At 32.9% G+C, this 15,641-nt stretch overlaps 2 protein-coding genes across 2 annotated transcripts in view; both read left to right on the top strand.

Moving 5' to 3' along the window:
- Positions 1–3,129: 3,129 nt before the first annotated feature.
- Positions 3,130–10,067, top strand: LOC134722382 (uncharacterized). Its single transcript, XM_063586000.1, has 3 exons — positions 3,130–4,338; positions 8,110–8,914; positions 9,682–10,067. The coding sequence occupies exons 1-3, from the start codon at positions 3,130–3,132 to the stop codon at positions 10,065–10,067; spliced, it is 2,400 nt and encodes a 799-aa protein (XP_063442070.1).
- LOC134720896 (plasmolipin-like) overlaps positions 6,060–15,641 on the top strand; it is a 56,901-nt gene continuing 47,319 nt past the window's right edge. The window contains exon 1 of the mRNA XM_063583455.1: positions 6,060–6,137. The gene's annotated coding sequence lies outside the window, so the exon portion shown is untranslated. The remainder of the gene's footprint in view (positions 6,138–15,641) is intronic.

Genomic DNA, 15,641 nt, shown 5'->3' on the forward strand with positions numbered 1-15,641 from the left:
TTGGATGTAAGGGTACAATATATTTTTTATTTATCTATGAATAACTGCAGTGTGTAAATTTATAATATAAATTTTAAAACCTATTGAAATATTTTCTAGAGAATTATTCGAAAAGGCTTCCAAAATTTCATAAATTTGGTGCAAAATGACGGTGGGCATGGATAACATAAACCAGCTCCGTTGGAAATTGGTCATGATACTATTTGGCTTCAATTTTTAGAATACAGTAATAAAGTTCTAACACCACACATAACTGTTTTATCCAGGTTTTTATTATAAAAACTGGTAAATTTAGAAAATGTTAGTATTGTCGCCTATGGCAGAATAAATAGTACCGTTTTCCCTATAAGATATATATAGATTATAATTTACAATTCCCGGATGTGCAATATTGTCCTTGCGTACTTCGGTACTTTTTCATCGTCCTATATAATGAACCAATTTTAATATTTGACAGTGAGTATATATTTATAATAACTCTTTTGTCTGAATATACTTTTCAAATCACAGAGACCGAGAATATTAGATCGTATAATATTACCTATGTTATGAACTGCATTTCTTGGTTAAAATAGTTGAAGTTTGGCCATGAAGTTTGGCCAGTATATATTGAATAAATATATATATTATTTCAGATTATGGAAGTCATTTGAAAGCAGAAAGAGGAATATGGTTTAAGAATATCTTTTATTTAAAAAAACAAATAGTTATTCCACGTTTATCAAACATTGTGTAAAATAATATGTGAGTTTGCTTATAACTTATAAGCAGTGTCATAGGTGTTGTGGCTCTAAAGGCGAGCACCACATTGATAGGAAACTTAAGGTTCGTCATAACAAACGGACAAATATGGCGGTATTTACATGCCAAAAATTACTCTGAGTACAGACTTACCTGTGAAGTTGGAAAAGTTTTAATGCCTTGCATCCACTAGATATAATAAAGTTACATGCATTTTGTGTTTCAGAAAGATAAAATCCCGTTTTGATTTTCATGGGCATTTTGTTTCCTTCATGCAAAAGGTGTGAAAATTAAATAAGATGAGGTACGCACAACTATGAGATGCTCCCTCAAGTAACAAACCGGTTTGTATTGTTTTGATTGTCCTTAATCATATTAATTGACATGGACAAGAGTTATCTTCACAACTATATAAAAAAAGAAGATGTGGTATGATTGCCAATGAGACAACTATCCACAAAAGACCAAAATGACGCATAGATGGTTTAAAGATTTTATCTGAGTCAGTGAGTGGACTGTATCAAAGTTATTGTTTATTTTCACACCTTCTGCAGAAAGGAAAAAACAATGCCCATCAAAAACTAAGAAAGATTTTATCATTCTTAAACACAAAATGCATTTAACATTTATATATCTGGTGGATGCTAGGCATTTAAACTTTCCAAACAGCACAGGTAAGTCTGTACACAGAGTAGTTTTTGGGGTAAACATACGGCCATATTTGTCCATTTGTTATGATGAAACTTAACGGGCTATTGTCTCTGAATTGTTTTACCTAAATAAAAGAGAGAGAAAAAACAAAGGATCAATGACACAAAGACAGTACGTGTATAGCAAAAATACATAAAATAATGTAGCCAAACTGCAACAGGAAAAATACTTACTCACCGGAGTAGTAAAATCCAAACGTGCAGAAATTGCATCTCAATTAGATAAATTAGAAAAACATCTCCTAAAAGATCAAGACTCGACCATAAAAAGAAACAAAGGATCAATGGCACAAAGTCAGTACGTGAACGACACAAAAACACACAAAAGGCAAAAAGGTCCAGCTTTTCTAGTTGTTCTTCCTCTCAAAATCACAGGGAGGCCTTTTTTCATCGTGTAATATCACATATTAGAGTAGATAGGTAAACAAAGATTCAGAAACACGTAAATGTGTGATTCTAATGCAATTAATTTGTAACAATTGTTCTGTTTGGATGAGAGCAAGCGTAAAATTCTCTATCTCCTTGTCTGTAAAAATTTCGGAATGTATAAACATGTTATTTCTTCAATAATAAACAAAAAACTCACTTGTTGCGCCTTTAACTCTTCTTTTTATTAAATTTTATTACATTGTGAAGCGGCACAATAGCCAGAAAACGCCCGTTGTGTATGTTTGACGCCGGAAGCATACCTATGACGTCACCTAGTGTAGGGACCAAAGAAGATAACATCTTTTCGCGGAATTTTCTTTAATGAAGATTTTACACTGAAATAATGACTGAAATTTAATTATGAACTTGTTTTGCATTAGAATAGAGATAACTGTATTGTATTTGAAGCTTTGCGGACGTCCATCGGTAGTTTTACTGTCGCAAAAACCCGTTTACCTGTCTCTGCTCCGCGTCGCCAGGTAAACTAAATTTGCGACAGTAAAACTACCGATGGACGTCCTTAAAGCTTCAAATACAATACAGTTATCTCTTAAATACATTGAAAACGTTGCGTTTACGTACGGTACACATGAATGCTGATTGGGATACTGTTTTTAGAAATGTTGGTCCATGGGCTAAATTTTCGTTCAGTTTTCTCATCTCGACTTGAAACCTGCAATTTTCTAATTATACAGCAAATGACAAATTCTGCACGTTAAAGAACCATTAGGATGCCTATTTTAGGGACCCTTACGGAGCTACATATAAGATTTATAGACGTTTAAAAGTCCCACTCCTATAGCTGACTGGTTGACCTCTTTTACAAAACCCTTGATCCGCCTCAGCCCTTGTAACACCTTTTATGGATCCGTAAATGGCCAGTTGAAAAGCAACATTTCTGCCCCTTTTTTACCCTCATTTGCCTGCATAGCAGTTCATTTTTTTTTATTATTCCGAGAATGCTTTAAGGTCTGATAGTCATTGTTAGAGCAATCTTGAACTAACTTTGAAGAACCGTCATGTCATATTTGTTAATTTCACTTGACGTTTTAAGCAAACCCCCAAACATTTATTTTCTGACGTTATATTTGCTTCATGTCATGTACGTCATGCTCTTTTTCAGATTTACAGTTCAAAATTCAAGATTTATAGATATCGCCAAGAAACATGAATGTATTAAAAGAGATCAACGTGTAACACATACAATAAAAATGATATAAAACAAGTTAAGAGCATCAATTGTTTACAAATGGCAATGATAACAGAGAGTAATATTTACTGCGGACCATGCGAATCTCAACATTCCACTAGCGTAGCAGAGTTTTGGTGCCCAAATTGTGATGAAGGTTTGTGCTCAAAATGTATGGAGTATCATAAGGTTTCAAAAGCTTCCCGTATGCACAAAACTATAACAATAGAAAATTTTACGGCCCTTCCAGAATTTGTCCGCAACATAGATAATGTGTGTTCGAGTCATGACAATACTCTAGACCTTTATTGCAGTGTCCATGAAAAAGTCTGTTGTATGGATTGCATAAGCGCTGAGCATTCGGAATGTCCAGGTATAACGTCACTGAACAAAGTAGTTCAGGGGGTCAAGGAATCAGCCTTTTATCATAGCGTTGTGGAAAATATCGAAGATCTCACAGAGTTTGCCACCAAACTTCAAACTAATCGTAAAGATAATGTAGATAAACTGCAACACGAAAAAGACTTGCTCATCAGAAAAGTAAAATCCAAACGTGCAGAAATTGAATCTCATTTGGATAAATTAGAAGCACATCTCCTACAAGAGCTAGACTCGACCATAAATTTAGAATCCCAACAAATTGAGCAAGCGGTTTCCCTTCTGCAGAAAAAAATATGCACTTTGAAAGAATATAAAAACCACATTTCTGTCATCACTGACATTGCTACAGATATTCAAGCGTTTATAGCCCTAAAAGAAATACACAGAAATGTTGTTCATGAAGAAGAAACAATGTTATCTGTTAAGGAAGCGACGGGTATGAAGGAGATCAGTGTACGAATACAGTTTGTAAAAGAAATCGAAGAACTAGTACAAGAAATGAAATCTATGGGAAATGTTGAACTTACAAAGATAGCAACAAACATGCACTTCCCTGGAACGAAATCACATCTTGTGAAAACCTTATCAGATATTCAACCAGGAAAAGAAAATATCAAACTAACTTTTTTAACTAAATTTCAGCTTCCCTTTGATGTCGATATCAATATTTGTTCGTGTGTAATATTGCCAGATGAACGAGTAGTCCTGGCAAACAACTCAAATGAAGAAAAAGGAGGAATACATATTTTTGATAAATGTGGGGAGTACAAGAAACATATTGTATGTACATCGAAACCTTTTGGACTTGCGGTCATAAATAAGTCCGATATTGCTGTATCATTTTATAAAGAACAATCAATTAAAGTATATGATTCAGAAAGTTTTAAGGTAAAGTACGTGTTTTTAGAAGGACATTGCGTCTTTGGATTATCTGTCGAATCAGATTGTTTGGCTGCTGCTGTTCGAAATACAGGTATTCATTTCATAAACTATAGTTCTGGGAAAATTTTGAAAATTCTCCCAAGTGACATTGATTTACTAACCTATGTGCATATGATAGGAGAAAACACACTTATTACTGATTATGAAAAAGACATTCTTTATTGTCGAAATAGAGATGGAAAGACAGTTTGGAAATATTCGTCCGATGTCATGAAAGGGCCGAGAAACATGTGCACAGATACTGTTGGAAACATATTCGTTGCCGCCTTTGTTTCAGATAGCATAATTGCCATCTCTCCTGATGGGAAGAATAGCAAAAAAATACTAGGAGTCGAAGACGGCTTGAACAATCCAAAAGCCATTTGTTTTAGTGCAAGGACGTCTACTTTATTAGTCGTTTCTCAAACAGGAACTGCATTGAAATATAATCTATCATATTCCTAATGTAACGTCAGAGTATCAATCTGATTTTAGAAAAAAAAATATGAATTTGAATGCTCCTTTTCTTTTTGAAGGTGAGAATATATAACAATTCTAGGATATTATACGTACGATCGCGGATATGAATAAATTCATCATATATAGATACCAGCTGGACTAAATTTAGTAAATACGCCAGACGCGCGTTTCGTTTACAAAAGACTCATTAGTGACGCTCGAATCCAAAAAAAGTTAAAAAGGCAAAATAAAGTACGAAGCTGAAGAGCAAGAGGGCCACAATTCCTAAAAGTTTTGCCTAATACAGCTAAGGTAATCTATGCCTGAGGTAGAGAAGCCTTAGTTTTTTTCAAAAAAACAGTAAATTTATAAATTTATAGATATAACCATATCAATGACAATTCATGTCACCACAAAAAGTGCTGATTACTGGGCTTGTGATACCCTCGACATTGACATCGAATGACATTGAAAAAAATCGAATGACATTGAAAAAAAATCGAATGACATTGAAAAAAAATCGAATGACATTGAAAAAAAATCGAATGACATTGAAAAAATGTAAATTTCATACATTATTTTCTTATCTTCTCTATTTATTTATATTTAACCATTTTGTTTTTTAGAAATTAGAATTTGAATGATGGAGTATAACATGCGAGTATACAGTGGAGTTCACTTCTAACTTCTCGTTAGAACTGTCAGAAATAATCTGTCATAGAACTTTTCTAAACTGTCATACAACAGTTGTAATTATAACTGTTCTGAGTATTCTCTAAAACTCTCTTTCGTTTCATGTGAAATGCATTTACCATTTTATCTATTCTGCGTTTCTATTCATTATATGTGAGCTAATTTATGAGTTGTTATTATATATGTGAGCTAATTTCTGCGTTGTTGATATGTATTTACCATTTTATCTATTCTGTGTTTCTATGCATTTTCTACCTCAGGCATAGATTACCTTAGCTGAATTTGGCAACACTTTTAGGAATTTTGGTCCTCAATGCTCTTCAACTTCGCACTTTGTTTGGCCTTTTTAACTTTTTTGGATTCGAGCGTCACTGATGAGTCTTTTGTAGACGAAACACGCGTCTGGCGTATATACTAAATTTAGTCCTGGTATCTATGATGAGTTTATTTAGATACGTCAACGTATCAGTTACGGATACGATACGTCTTTAAATGTCCCACTTCTATTAGTGTTAATCCATTATACAATGTAAAGACTTTATTAACACAACTATCACGTGACAATAACACAAACACAGATTTAATTGTGGATTTGGATGGTCAGCTGAGTAAATGTTAGGAATGAGTATATTATCATGTTGTTTTTTGTTCTGAAACTAGACAAATTATTCACAACCTAGTTATGCATATGCATATTGATGTATTTTATCTTCCCCTTTCAAGTCTCATAAGTCTTAGCCTAGGCAAATTACGCAAAAGTCAAGTTTAGGTTCGACATAACCAATAAGAGAAAATGGCTGTGCTCACAATGCGAAAATTACTCGGAAAACAGACAACCTTTGAAGTTAAAGATGTTTTAAGGCCTAGCTGAGTGCATTTAGAGTGACTGCATACATGAATTGTCGCCTAGGGGACAAAGAAAAGACGGGCCACATAGTTGCAAAAGTTATTTAGGGTTCGGAGACTTCCAGGCGTTGGATTTAACGTCCCAATTCTTACCGCATGTAGCTGCGTAATTTTATATCCCATACAGCCAAACATTTTGCCAACGATTAATGTTCATCATAATAAATGGACAAAGATGGCTGTATTCACACCTTAAAACTACTTTGAGTACAGATTAACTTGCAATTTGGACAGTTGTGTGGCGTAACATCCACTAGATATATAAAACTTAAATGCAATTTTTGTTTCAGAAAGATGACAATTGCCTGTGTCAGTTGTAATGTCCAAATTTCCACCTTTATGTTAGTCCATTCGTTTACAGATCCTATAGATAAAAATTCGTAATTAATCTCCCCTTAAACAAAGAAAACAGTATTATAAGCAAAAGGGCAACTATATTTAATGTATTTATTGATTTTTATGTGTCTATCTGGCATGGTTCATCTGGCCTTGACCTCACTTTCATGGTTCATTGGTCAATGTTTAGTTTTCTTGCTTAATTAAGCCTGTTTCTTAGAAACTGTACGCAATACAGGTCAACTATATTTGGTATATTAAATGATTGTTAGGTGTATATGTATTTCGAGTTTAGTTTATCTGACCTTGAACTCATTTTCTTAGATCATGTTAAGTGGTATTCGTAATAAAACTTTTTGTCTTAATAGGTTGTCTTAAAGGCGGTGGATGTTATATGCTTTTCTATTATGTTGTGGTCTGACTACCTTTCTCAGTTTAAGTTTATTACTTCGAAGTATAAGGTGATGGTCACTTTCACAATTATTCCCCCTTTTTGACACAGACATTCATCAGATACTTTCTCCATCTTCAAATTACAATATGAGATCTTTCTGGTTTTGGTCTCTGTTGTGTTCTTTTTCTGTCGAAAGGAAAAATACGTCAACAATTCTAAATTTTAACGAGTATCAGAAAATTTGACCTTATTTTACACAAAATTGATTTCATCAGGTTAAAAATATCGTATGGGCTTACAATAGCCTAGGAAAAGTTTGAATAAACTTTGAAAAATGAAATGATCTCTGTTTTCCTCTGTTTGTGTCATTCCTCGTATTTGGTGATTTTAAAAAAGAAATAAATAATACTGGTATATATATATGTGGTTTACATAATGATGAAAATGACGTCGTTCTACATTTTAATCCTTGTGAAGTCAAGTTTATATAAATACCTTACATAAGTTGTATAATAAATCAATATTGAAAATGGGATGAAAAAATAATGTTTGTCTACCTAAGAAATAGCTGGATCAGAGCACCGATGTTTTATCGGGAGAATTGTTCGTTATGATTTGCTTATTAAACTGATGATTTACACAAGAAATTTTGATTCCATTTTAAAATTTTAAAAATTTAGCTTTAATTTGTTAAAAATTACCTCTTTACGTTATTTAATGAGTCATCTCAATTTTAAAACATGACCATGAACAATTTTATCAGACACTGATAAAAATAGATATTTATATAACCACTTTTGATAATATAAAGATAAAACGTTTGCGACGAAACATAATTTTTGATTACGCGTTTTTCATTTTATGTGGTTATTCGAGTTCGAAGAAACATGTTCATAATTGTGGTTTTGTTTGTTAGTCAACCGGTCTTGAATCTTGGATTTCTATTACAGCAAAACCAACAACAACCTTCAGGTTCCGGAGTCCAAAGTGTAGTAGCCAACCAATATCTAACTGTGGCCGAGTTTTACGAGGAGAAAAAGACACAGCAACTAACCACTGAACATCTGCATAGCGAAACTGAACAAGCCCGTCATGAAACTGACAAACTTCGACACGATACAGACAAGACAATTAATTTGCTGACAACACAGATTCAGGAAAAGTTTGATGAATTTGAGAAACGAATGAATTTTACTAACATATCACAACTTGAAGAAAGATATCGAAATCTTGAGAAAAATTATACTGAATTAGGACAGAAGTTTAAAACATTACTAACCAAGTATACCAACAAAGACATTGAACTGAACGTTTTGAGAAACAAGACGATGGCACTGGAGAAATCGCTCGACATTGTTGAAAATTCAAACAATGTGCTTGGAGTTAAATTAAAAGCACTGGAGGATAAGCTTGATAATAAATCCATAGAACTTAGTCGCGATGTTTTGGACTTGAAAAATCTGAAAAATATTGAGCCACTTCGTAATTTATACAGTATGCAACAACAACTTCATAGTGTTTCTGCGCAAACTCAGAATTTACTTGTAAATGAGCAAGCTCGCAGTCAGGATTTTTTAGCGCTTTATAATAAAACAAGGATATTGGAAACAAAAGTAACCACACAATTTCGGAATTTAGAAAACAATCAAAACGTTATCAGTGCTAACTTGACATCCCAAGTGTATGGTTTTGAAAGAATACTGAACTCTACATTGAAAGCCAAATTGAATGGAGTCAATGAAACGAACGATACAGGTACATCTGATAAACCATTCGTGAAACATACACGTTTTTGACGACCTAATAAAATCAGCTACAAGGCAAGGCTATAAACCGCTTGCACAAACCATTTAATCCACAAACCTCAACGAACAGAGGTCTAACAACATAGAAGTTTAAACTAGTATAACGATTGGTTATATATTTAGGTCCTCCCTAATCCATTCTGTGCAATGCATTCTGTTGTTAAGTCAAGGAATTGAGAATGTAGCTAAGTCGCTAAAACGAGTAAGCTAAGTCACTTTAACAAAGTTAAGTTGTTCAAACCACTTTAAGCGAAGTTGTTGAGACGAAATCTAAGTCGTTTAAAGGAGTTAGCTAGGTTGTTTGAGCAAGTTAGATAGCTAGTCATTTTGAGGCTTTTATACCTTTATAGCAGGCTGTTCGGTGTGAGCCAAAGCTCCGTGTTGAAGACCGTATAACGAGTTAGAAATTTAAGAAACGTTTTTTTACCAACTTTATCAATTAAATTTACACAATTTAGAAAGTTCCGAAGAATCTAAATAATAATCGTCATTTTTTCCCAACTTTTCTGGCACTTATTTATACTTAATGACGAAGGCCTTATATTGACTTGAAGGTGTCCTGTGGTTGCTTTTAAGTATCTTCCTTTTTGACGTAAACCCTCATATGAGTTTTATCCAAACTAGAAAATAATAGTTCTGTTCTTAATAAAACCAGACACAAGAACTCGTACACACACATGCAACCTAGTTGACTTTTTATTTTGCTATTTTTTCCAGTGTTGCTGACATCCTGTGTAGCGCAAAGTGGACCCTTGACAGGAATTATAAAGTTCCCTAGTATTCAGGACAATATCGGGATCAATGAGCTGTCATCGTTTATTTCTAGTGGACAATTCACGTGTGAAAACCCTGGTCTTTACCAAGTATTTGTTCGTATAACATCAGGTGTCGGGAACAAATACTGTTCAGTTCAGAAGAATGGTTCAGAGATGTCGAAAATATATATTGCAGCACACATAGGGGATCCATCAGACTGGCATACTGGAATTGGATTAGCCATACTAGAGTTAAAACTTGGCGATGTTGTTTGGATAGAGAAAGACATAAGCTTTAAAATCGAAACCGATCCCTGGTCATGTATAACTATCGTTAAGCTCAGATAAGTGTGCACTACCAATGTATACGAATAGCCATCAGCTTAGTTTTAGAAATAAATAGAAGCCAACAATAAAGAAAACTGAAATTTCACAGAAGTAGCATATGTACATTATTTAATCTGTAATTGGACTCATAGATATGGTATGATTGCAAATGAGAGACCTCTAGACCAGATGACGTTTTGGTTAGCAACTATGATATTGTGATCTTCTAAAACGAGAAACCCAATACCGCATAGCAAGCTAGCAACGTCCATAACATGAAAAACTGGAAAACAAACGACCTGATTTATGTACAAAACAATAAACGAAAAACGAATATAATGAACAGAAAAAAATGACAACTACTGAATTGACAGGCTCTTGCAATAGAACGGTCGCATACAGAAAATGGCGGGGTTAAGCATGTTTTAAGTGTGCCCAACTATTTCATACACGAGACTGTGCTGTAACAGCACAACATAAGAACACACTAAAAAAATCAGTTGAAAAGGGTTCGACTCGTCAGATCGAAACAAAGAACTAAGGACTCAAAAATAACAATCAGTGCACAGCCAGTGTCAGTGGATTAAGTAGACATTATAAAGTGTCAGAGAGAACATGATCTTGTCTTATGTCAAAATATAAGTAAGAACAGAATGTAGGACTTAACATGTTCTACATTACGTTTTACATATTTTCTAGCCAAGGATTACGATACAGGATAGGAGTCGATCATAACTCTTGGCTACCGAAGATTATTGTAGATATTAATTACAAATATTTAAAAATCAAAACCTATTGTTTATGGAGTCTTATACAGATATCCAAACAAAATTTAAATAAAAATAATAGTTTTAATAATTATAATTTGTTTTCCATATCTGTATCATCAATAAGCTATTTATATCAATAAATTTAACAGTAAAAAATATAAAATCAGTGTCAGAAGATAACTAATATTGCACAGATTCAAAAGATTTGTATAGTTCTTTTGGCTTATGGTCACTATGCGTCCGTCGTCCGTAAACTATTCTTCGTGAACCGTTTCTTCTAATGCAAATTTGCCAATGGATTGAGCCAAAGTAAGAGTGCTTTTAATTATGTATATGGCGTCAACATTAGATTTTGTAATATTGGTCAGCCTTCGTGTCTAAAAAATATAACATATGGGTCATATCTAGTTTTCTTATATATATGAAGCGATAATTATCATGAAAAAGCAGGAAAATGTTATGCACCCCGATAGTTTGGAAAAAATCCACCAACCTGTTTTAGAGTAATTTCACCTGCAATTTTAATATTTTTCTTTTCTGGAATCTCTTTAGCTTTGAATAAAAAAAATGTTTGCCAAAAGTTTAAAATGCCGAAGTGATCAGCATAACAATATGTATTTCAAAAAAAATTTAGGGAAAATCAAACAACTAGTTTTAGAGTAATGCCTCTGAAATATTTGTTTTATCCCCCCCTTTTTAGCAGTTGCTGGCTGTTATCATATCCCATATCCAGGCTCAGGATAAGAGGTTGTTCTATCAAACAGATCAATTGTTTTATTTCAGGGGAAAAACATATCAAAAGTCACCAAAGCACTTCGATTCAAATGCATTGGCGTTCGGTCAAGTCATTTTTAACTAACACCTATTATTTTTTTTATAGTTTTCATGGAATTAGAATGAGAATTATAATAGTTTGTATTGCTAATCACAGCGCCCAAAGCTGAGCTGAATCATTAAATTTGTATACAATGATTACAACAATTAATTAAAACAATAGCAAATTAAAATTAAAAACCAATTGTTCAGAGAACCATTGATGGTCTTTCCACCAGTTAAGACATTTTTTTATATGAAAATATTAAAATTTGGTTTAAAATGTCAATTTTAGCGTCAAATGACAGCTTATTGTACGCTTATTCCAAAAACATATGGTTTCTATACAAAAAGATATAAATAAGGGAAATCATTATTTACTTCCGGTTTAAAATATGCTACTTCCGGTAATTTTTTATTGTTTACTTGACACTGATTCCAAAAATATATGGTTCTATATACTTTTTCATTAATTAAGTACAAGATATAGCTACTTCCGGTTTACAAAAGGTCACTTCCGGTTGTCTTTTTCTAGATCACATTCCTTGCAACATAATCTAAATAGTCCCATGTCTTGATCATGTGTACATATGAGGTAAAAGCAAAGGTCAAAATCTAGTACGTTACATTTACCTTTGACCTTGAGCTCAATTTCGAGGTCATCAACCAAGGACATCAAATCAAAAGACTCTAGGCCTCTACTATATATTGTTAATGAGTTGTATTACCTTACAACTAATATTAGATATAAAAGGGGGCAAAACTGGCATCAAATGTCTACGTACTCTTTCGACTAAAATTTATGTGTTACTACATGTCGCAACTAATAATTTAGTAAAAATAATTTGTCGATAAGTTATATGGCTTTCGAAAATAAGTGAAAATAAACCAAAATCAAAATTTAAAATATGACCTTGACCTTTGACCTTGACCTTATTTTCATTTTTTTGGACCAAGGATCTCAAATCAAAAGACCCTAGGTCTCTATCACTTATGGTTTACCAGTTAGAAATGCATATTCTTGTATCAAACATAAAAGGGGGGATAACTCCCATATGGAATCTACATACGGCTTCGGTCAAAATAAAACAGAACATCCTGAGGAGATAATGAGCAATTTGGAAAAATAAATTTGTCGGTTTCTTATACGGTTGCAAAGCCTTAGAGATAACAAGAAAAACAGTGTTCGGGGAGATAACTCTTATTTGGGAAAGTATTCGGTTAAGCAGAGTTGGTTTCAAAAGCGTATAAACTGTTCGATATCATATTCTAAAAATCTAAGCGACATCTTGTGAAACAAAAAAACAGCGAAGGAAAAAAATTAGGCGGAAGAAAAAAAAGAATTTCGAAGATTCACTTCCAGCATCTCCAGAGGAAGAGGATTAGTTCTGATTAAATGGTATTTAATGACCTGACTATACATATATTATTTATTTACGAATAAAAAAATGAATATGAAAAATTGTGTGTTTTCAAATATTATACTAGTACATACAATTGTGAAAATAAATAATCTGTCCTTTGTATTAATGAATATGAAAAATTATGCTTCAACAGTGCAGAAAATAAACAATCTGTCCTTTCGGTCCATAAAAATAAAAAATCGATTAAAAACAAATCCTCCTGTCACCAAAAGGGGTGGGGGGGGGGGGCTCCTGCCCCCCTAAATCCGCCTCTGTTACCAAGTCAAACTATAATTACTAATTAAAAAGCTAAGGCAACGACAACAACTTTTATGGGCGTTTTTCAATAAAAACGTATTATCTTGTCCTAGCCATTTTAAAAAAAAATGTGTTTGATCTTTGCAAGTAAATTTTTGTGCAGTCAGTACATTGAATTAGATTTAACATTTTTAAGCAAAGAAACTGTTTATTTTTAGAGGGATTGATAAGATATTGACTCCTGAATGGTCCAAAACAACCAAAATGGCATGTCCCTAAACCACCTGTTCAACATTCATACTCAATAATATCGTAAAAAAATGAAAAAATAAATGTTATTTTTACTTTACATAAGTACTTTAATAATTCAAAAGTGTGTTCAGAGCCAACATATTTTAATAAACAGCTTTCAATATAGGATTTTTAATTTCAGAAGGTGTGTCCCTCACCAAATGCCCACTACGAAACGAAGTCATTAAGATTTGCCAATAAACAGTTTTTTTTTATAATCAATGTAATTTTTGTTTGCAAGAGATATAAACATTAGGGTCTTACAAAAGAAGTGATGCTGTTATAACGGCAATTAAATTGTTGGTAAGAAAAATTGAGCACATCAAATGGACCAGAGTGATACCATATTTTTGCTAATGTCCACTACAAAACGAGTCAAATCTCCTTCAGTATCTGGTTTTAAAATTATGAAAAAAATATCAGTGTACAGCTTAATAAATGCTTTGATGAATACAATCAGTCTTGTTACTATTGCAGTATAGATCAGTATAGGGATTGTGGGAAAAAAATAAAACATGCGAATACGTCCCCGACGAAACGGTCCCCTACGAAACAAGTATGGGAGAAAAACGTTTCGAAGTGGACACTACAACTACCATGCAGTTTTGTTTTTAAATCTTTTTTCAATTATATTCGTGCAAAACAAATAACAAAGGTTCGTTTCATGTAATTTTTATCATGTTTTTATTAACATATAATAGGGTTGATGTCAACTACGAAACTTTTTGTCCACTACGAAACGCATCACAATGTCCACTACGTAGCATGAGTTGTACCTTCATATGTGAAGTACTGTCTAATCTTTATCGATACAAATGGTTTTCCAATTCAGAAAAAAATGAGATTTTTCTAGTATTTAAAGTAAACAAACTGGAATGTCTATAGGAAATATTTAAAATTGCAAAAAATATGTGTGTTTAGAAAAAGGTTCGTAGGAGACAAAAGTCCCCTACGAAACAGTACACAAATTATGAAAATAATATCATTTTAAAGAATATTAAAGATTGCACTTTTTGTTTACAAACAGGTCTATAATAGAGGTATTCAAAATAACTCTTGAAATTAAATTTTAGACAAGTTGCTTTCCTATTTTTTTTTAGGTCTGAAAGTTACGCTTTTATTGAAAAACGCCCTTATATGTAACAAACGGTCAACGATTCTATTAATGTTATTTTCTACTCTTAAAAGGCAAAGTTTTAAGATTTATAAGAGTCATTTTTGAAAGCAAGATTTTGTAAAGTTTGACCGTACAACTATTTATCTTAAATAACAATGGCATTATGCTATTAACAAAGCTATTATCTTATTGTTACCTACATGTATACATAATAGATTATATGTACAATTTCCCGGATATGCGTACTTTGCTTCTCTATTACATCGTCCTACATAATGAATCAAATTTCATATTTTGTGAGTATTTATCATTTTTCATATTTTTATATAACTCTTTAGTTTGAATATAATTTTAAAATCACAGAGCAAAAGTATAAAACCTATGTTAAGAACTACATTTCTCAACACCGATTTGATCATATCTAATGTTTTCAAACTGTGATTGTGAGCGTACAGTACTGCTGTCATTGCACATGCATATTAAATCGCAGATCGATCTATTTTAACAAGTCATGTCTCTGAAAATAGAGTTGAAATTTGTCCTTGACATTTGCAGCCTTCGCGTAACTTTTGAGTCAATATATACCTGTATCATGCAATTTATAAGACAGACATTTATATATGTAAACAAAGAAAATAAAAGATGCCATGTGCGCCAAATACATGGACAATATTGCGTTAGACCTAATGAATACCAATGATAGATATTGGAATACAATACCGGTATTTACTAATGGTGTTCCATGGTGGCTCTCATTTTTCTCATTTCAATTTTGGAGGTGCAACCTTCGGACTTCTAAATGCGCAGCCATCAGCGATCCGAATAGGGCCGTCTCTGCACGCTCATGAACTTTATATCATGGATCTATATGCACTTTCATGGATCTACAATAGGTCGGATACTGTATCAGTTTGCATTGCACAATGTCATGCTAACATGTTTA

The sequence above is a fragment of the Mytilus trossulus genome, chromosome 6 (genome assembly GCF_036588685.1).
Source record: "Mytilus trossulus isolate FHL-02 chromosome 6, PNRI_Mtr1.1.1.hap1, whole genome shotgun sequence".
In the NCBI taxonomy this organism is placed as follows: Eukaryota; Metazoa; Mollusca; class Bivalvia; order Mytilida; family Mytilidae; genus Mytilus; species Mytilus trossulus.

What these genes read in the sequence shown, in the direction of transcription:
- LOC134722382 (XM_063586000.1), top strand. Translation starts at nt 3,130, where the DNA reads ATGGCAATGATAACAGAGAGTAATATTTACTGCGGACCATGCGAATCT. An exon ending in ATGATTCAGAAAGTTTTAAG is followed by an intron (nt 4,339 to 8,109) that starts GTAAAGTACGTG and finishes TTTCTATTACAG; the next exon opens with CAAAACCAACAACAACCTTC. An exon ending in CAATGAAACGAACGATACAG is followed by an intron (nt 8,915 to 9,681) that starts GTACATCTGATA and finishes TATTTTTTCCAG; the next exon opens with TGTTGCTGACATCCTGTGTA.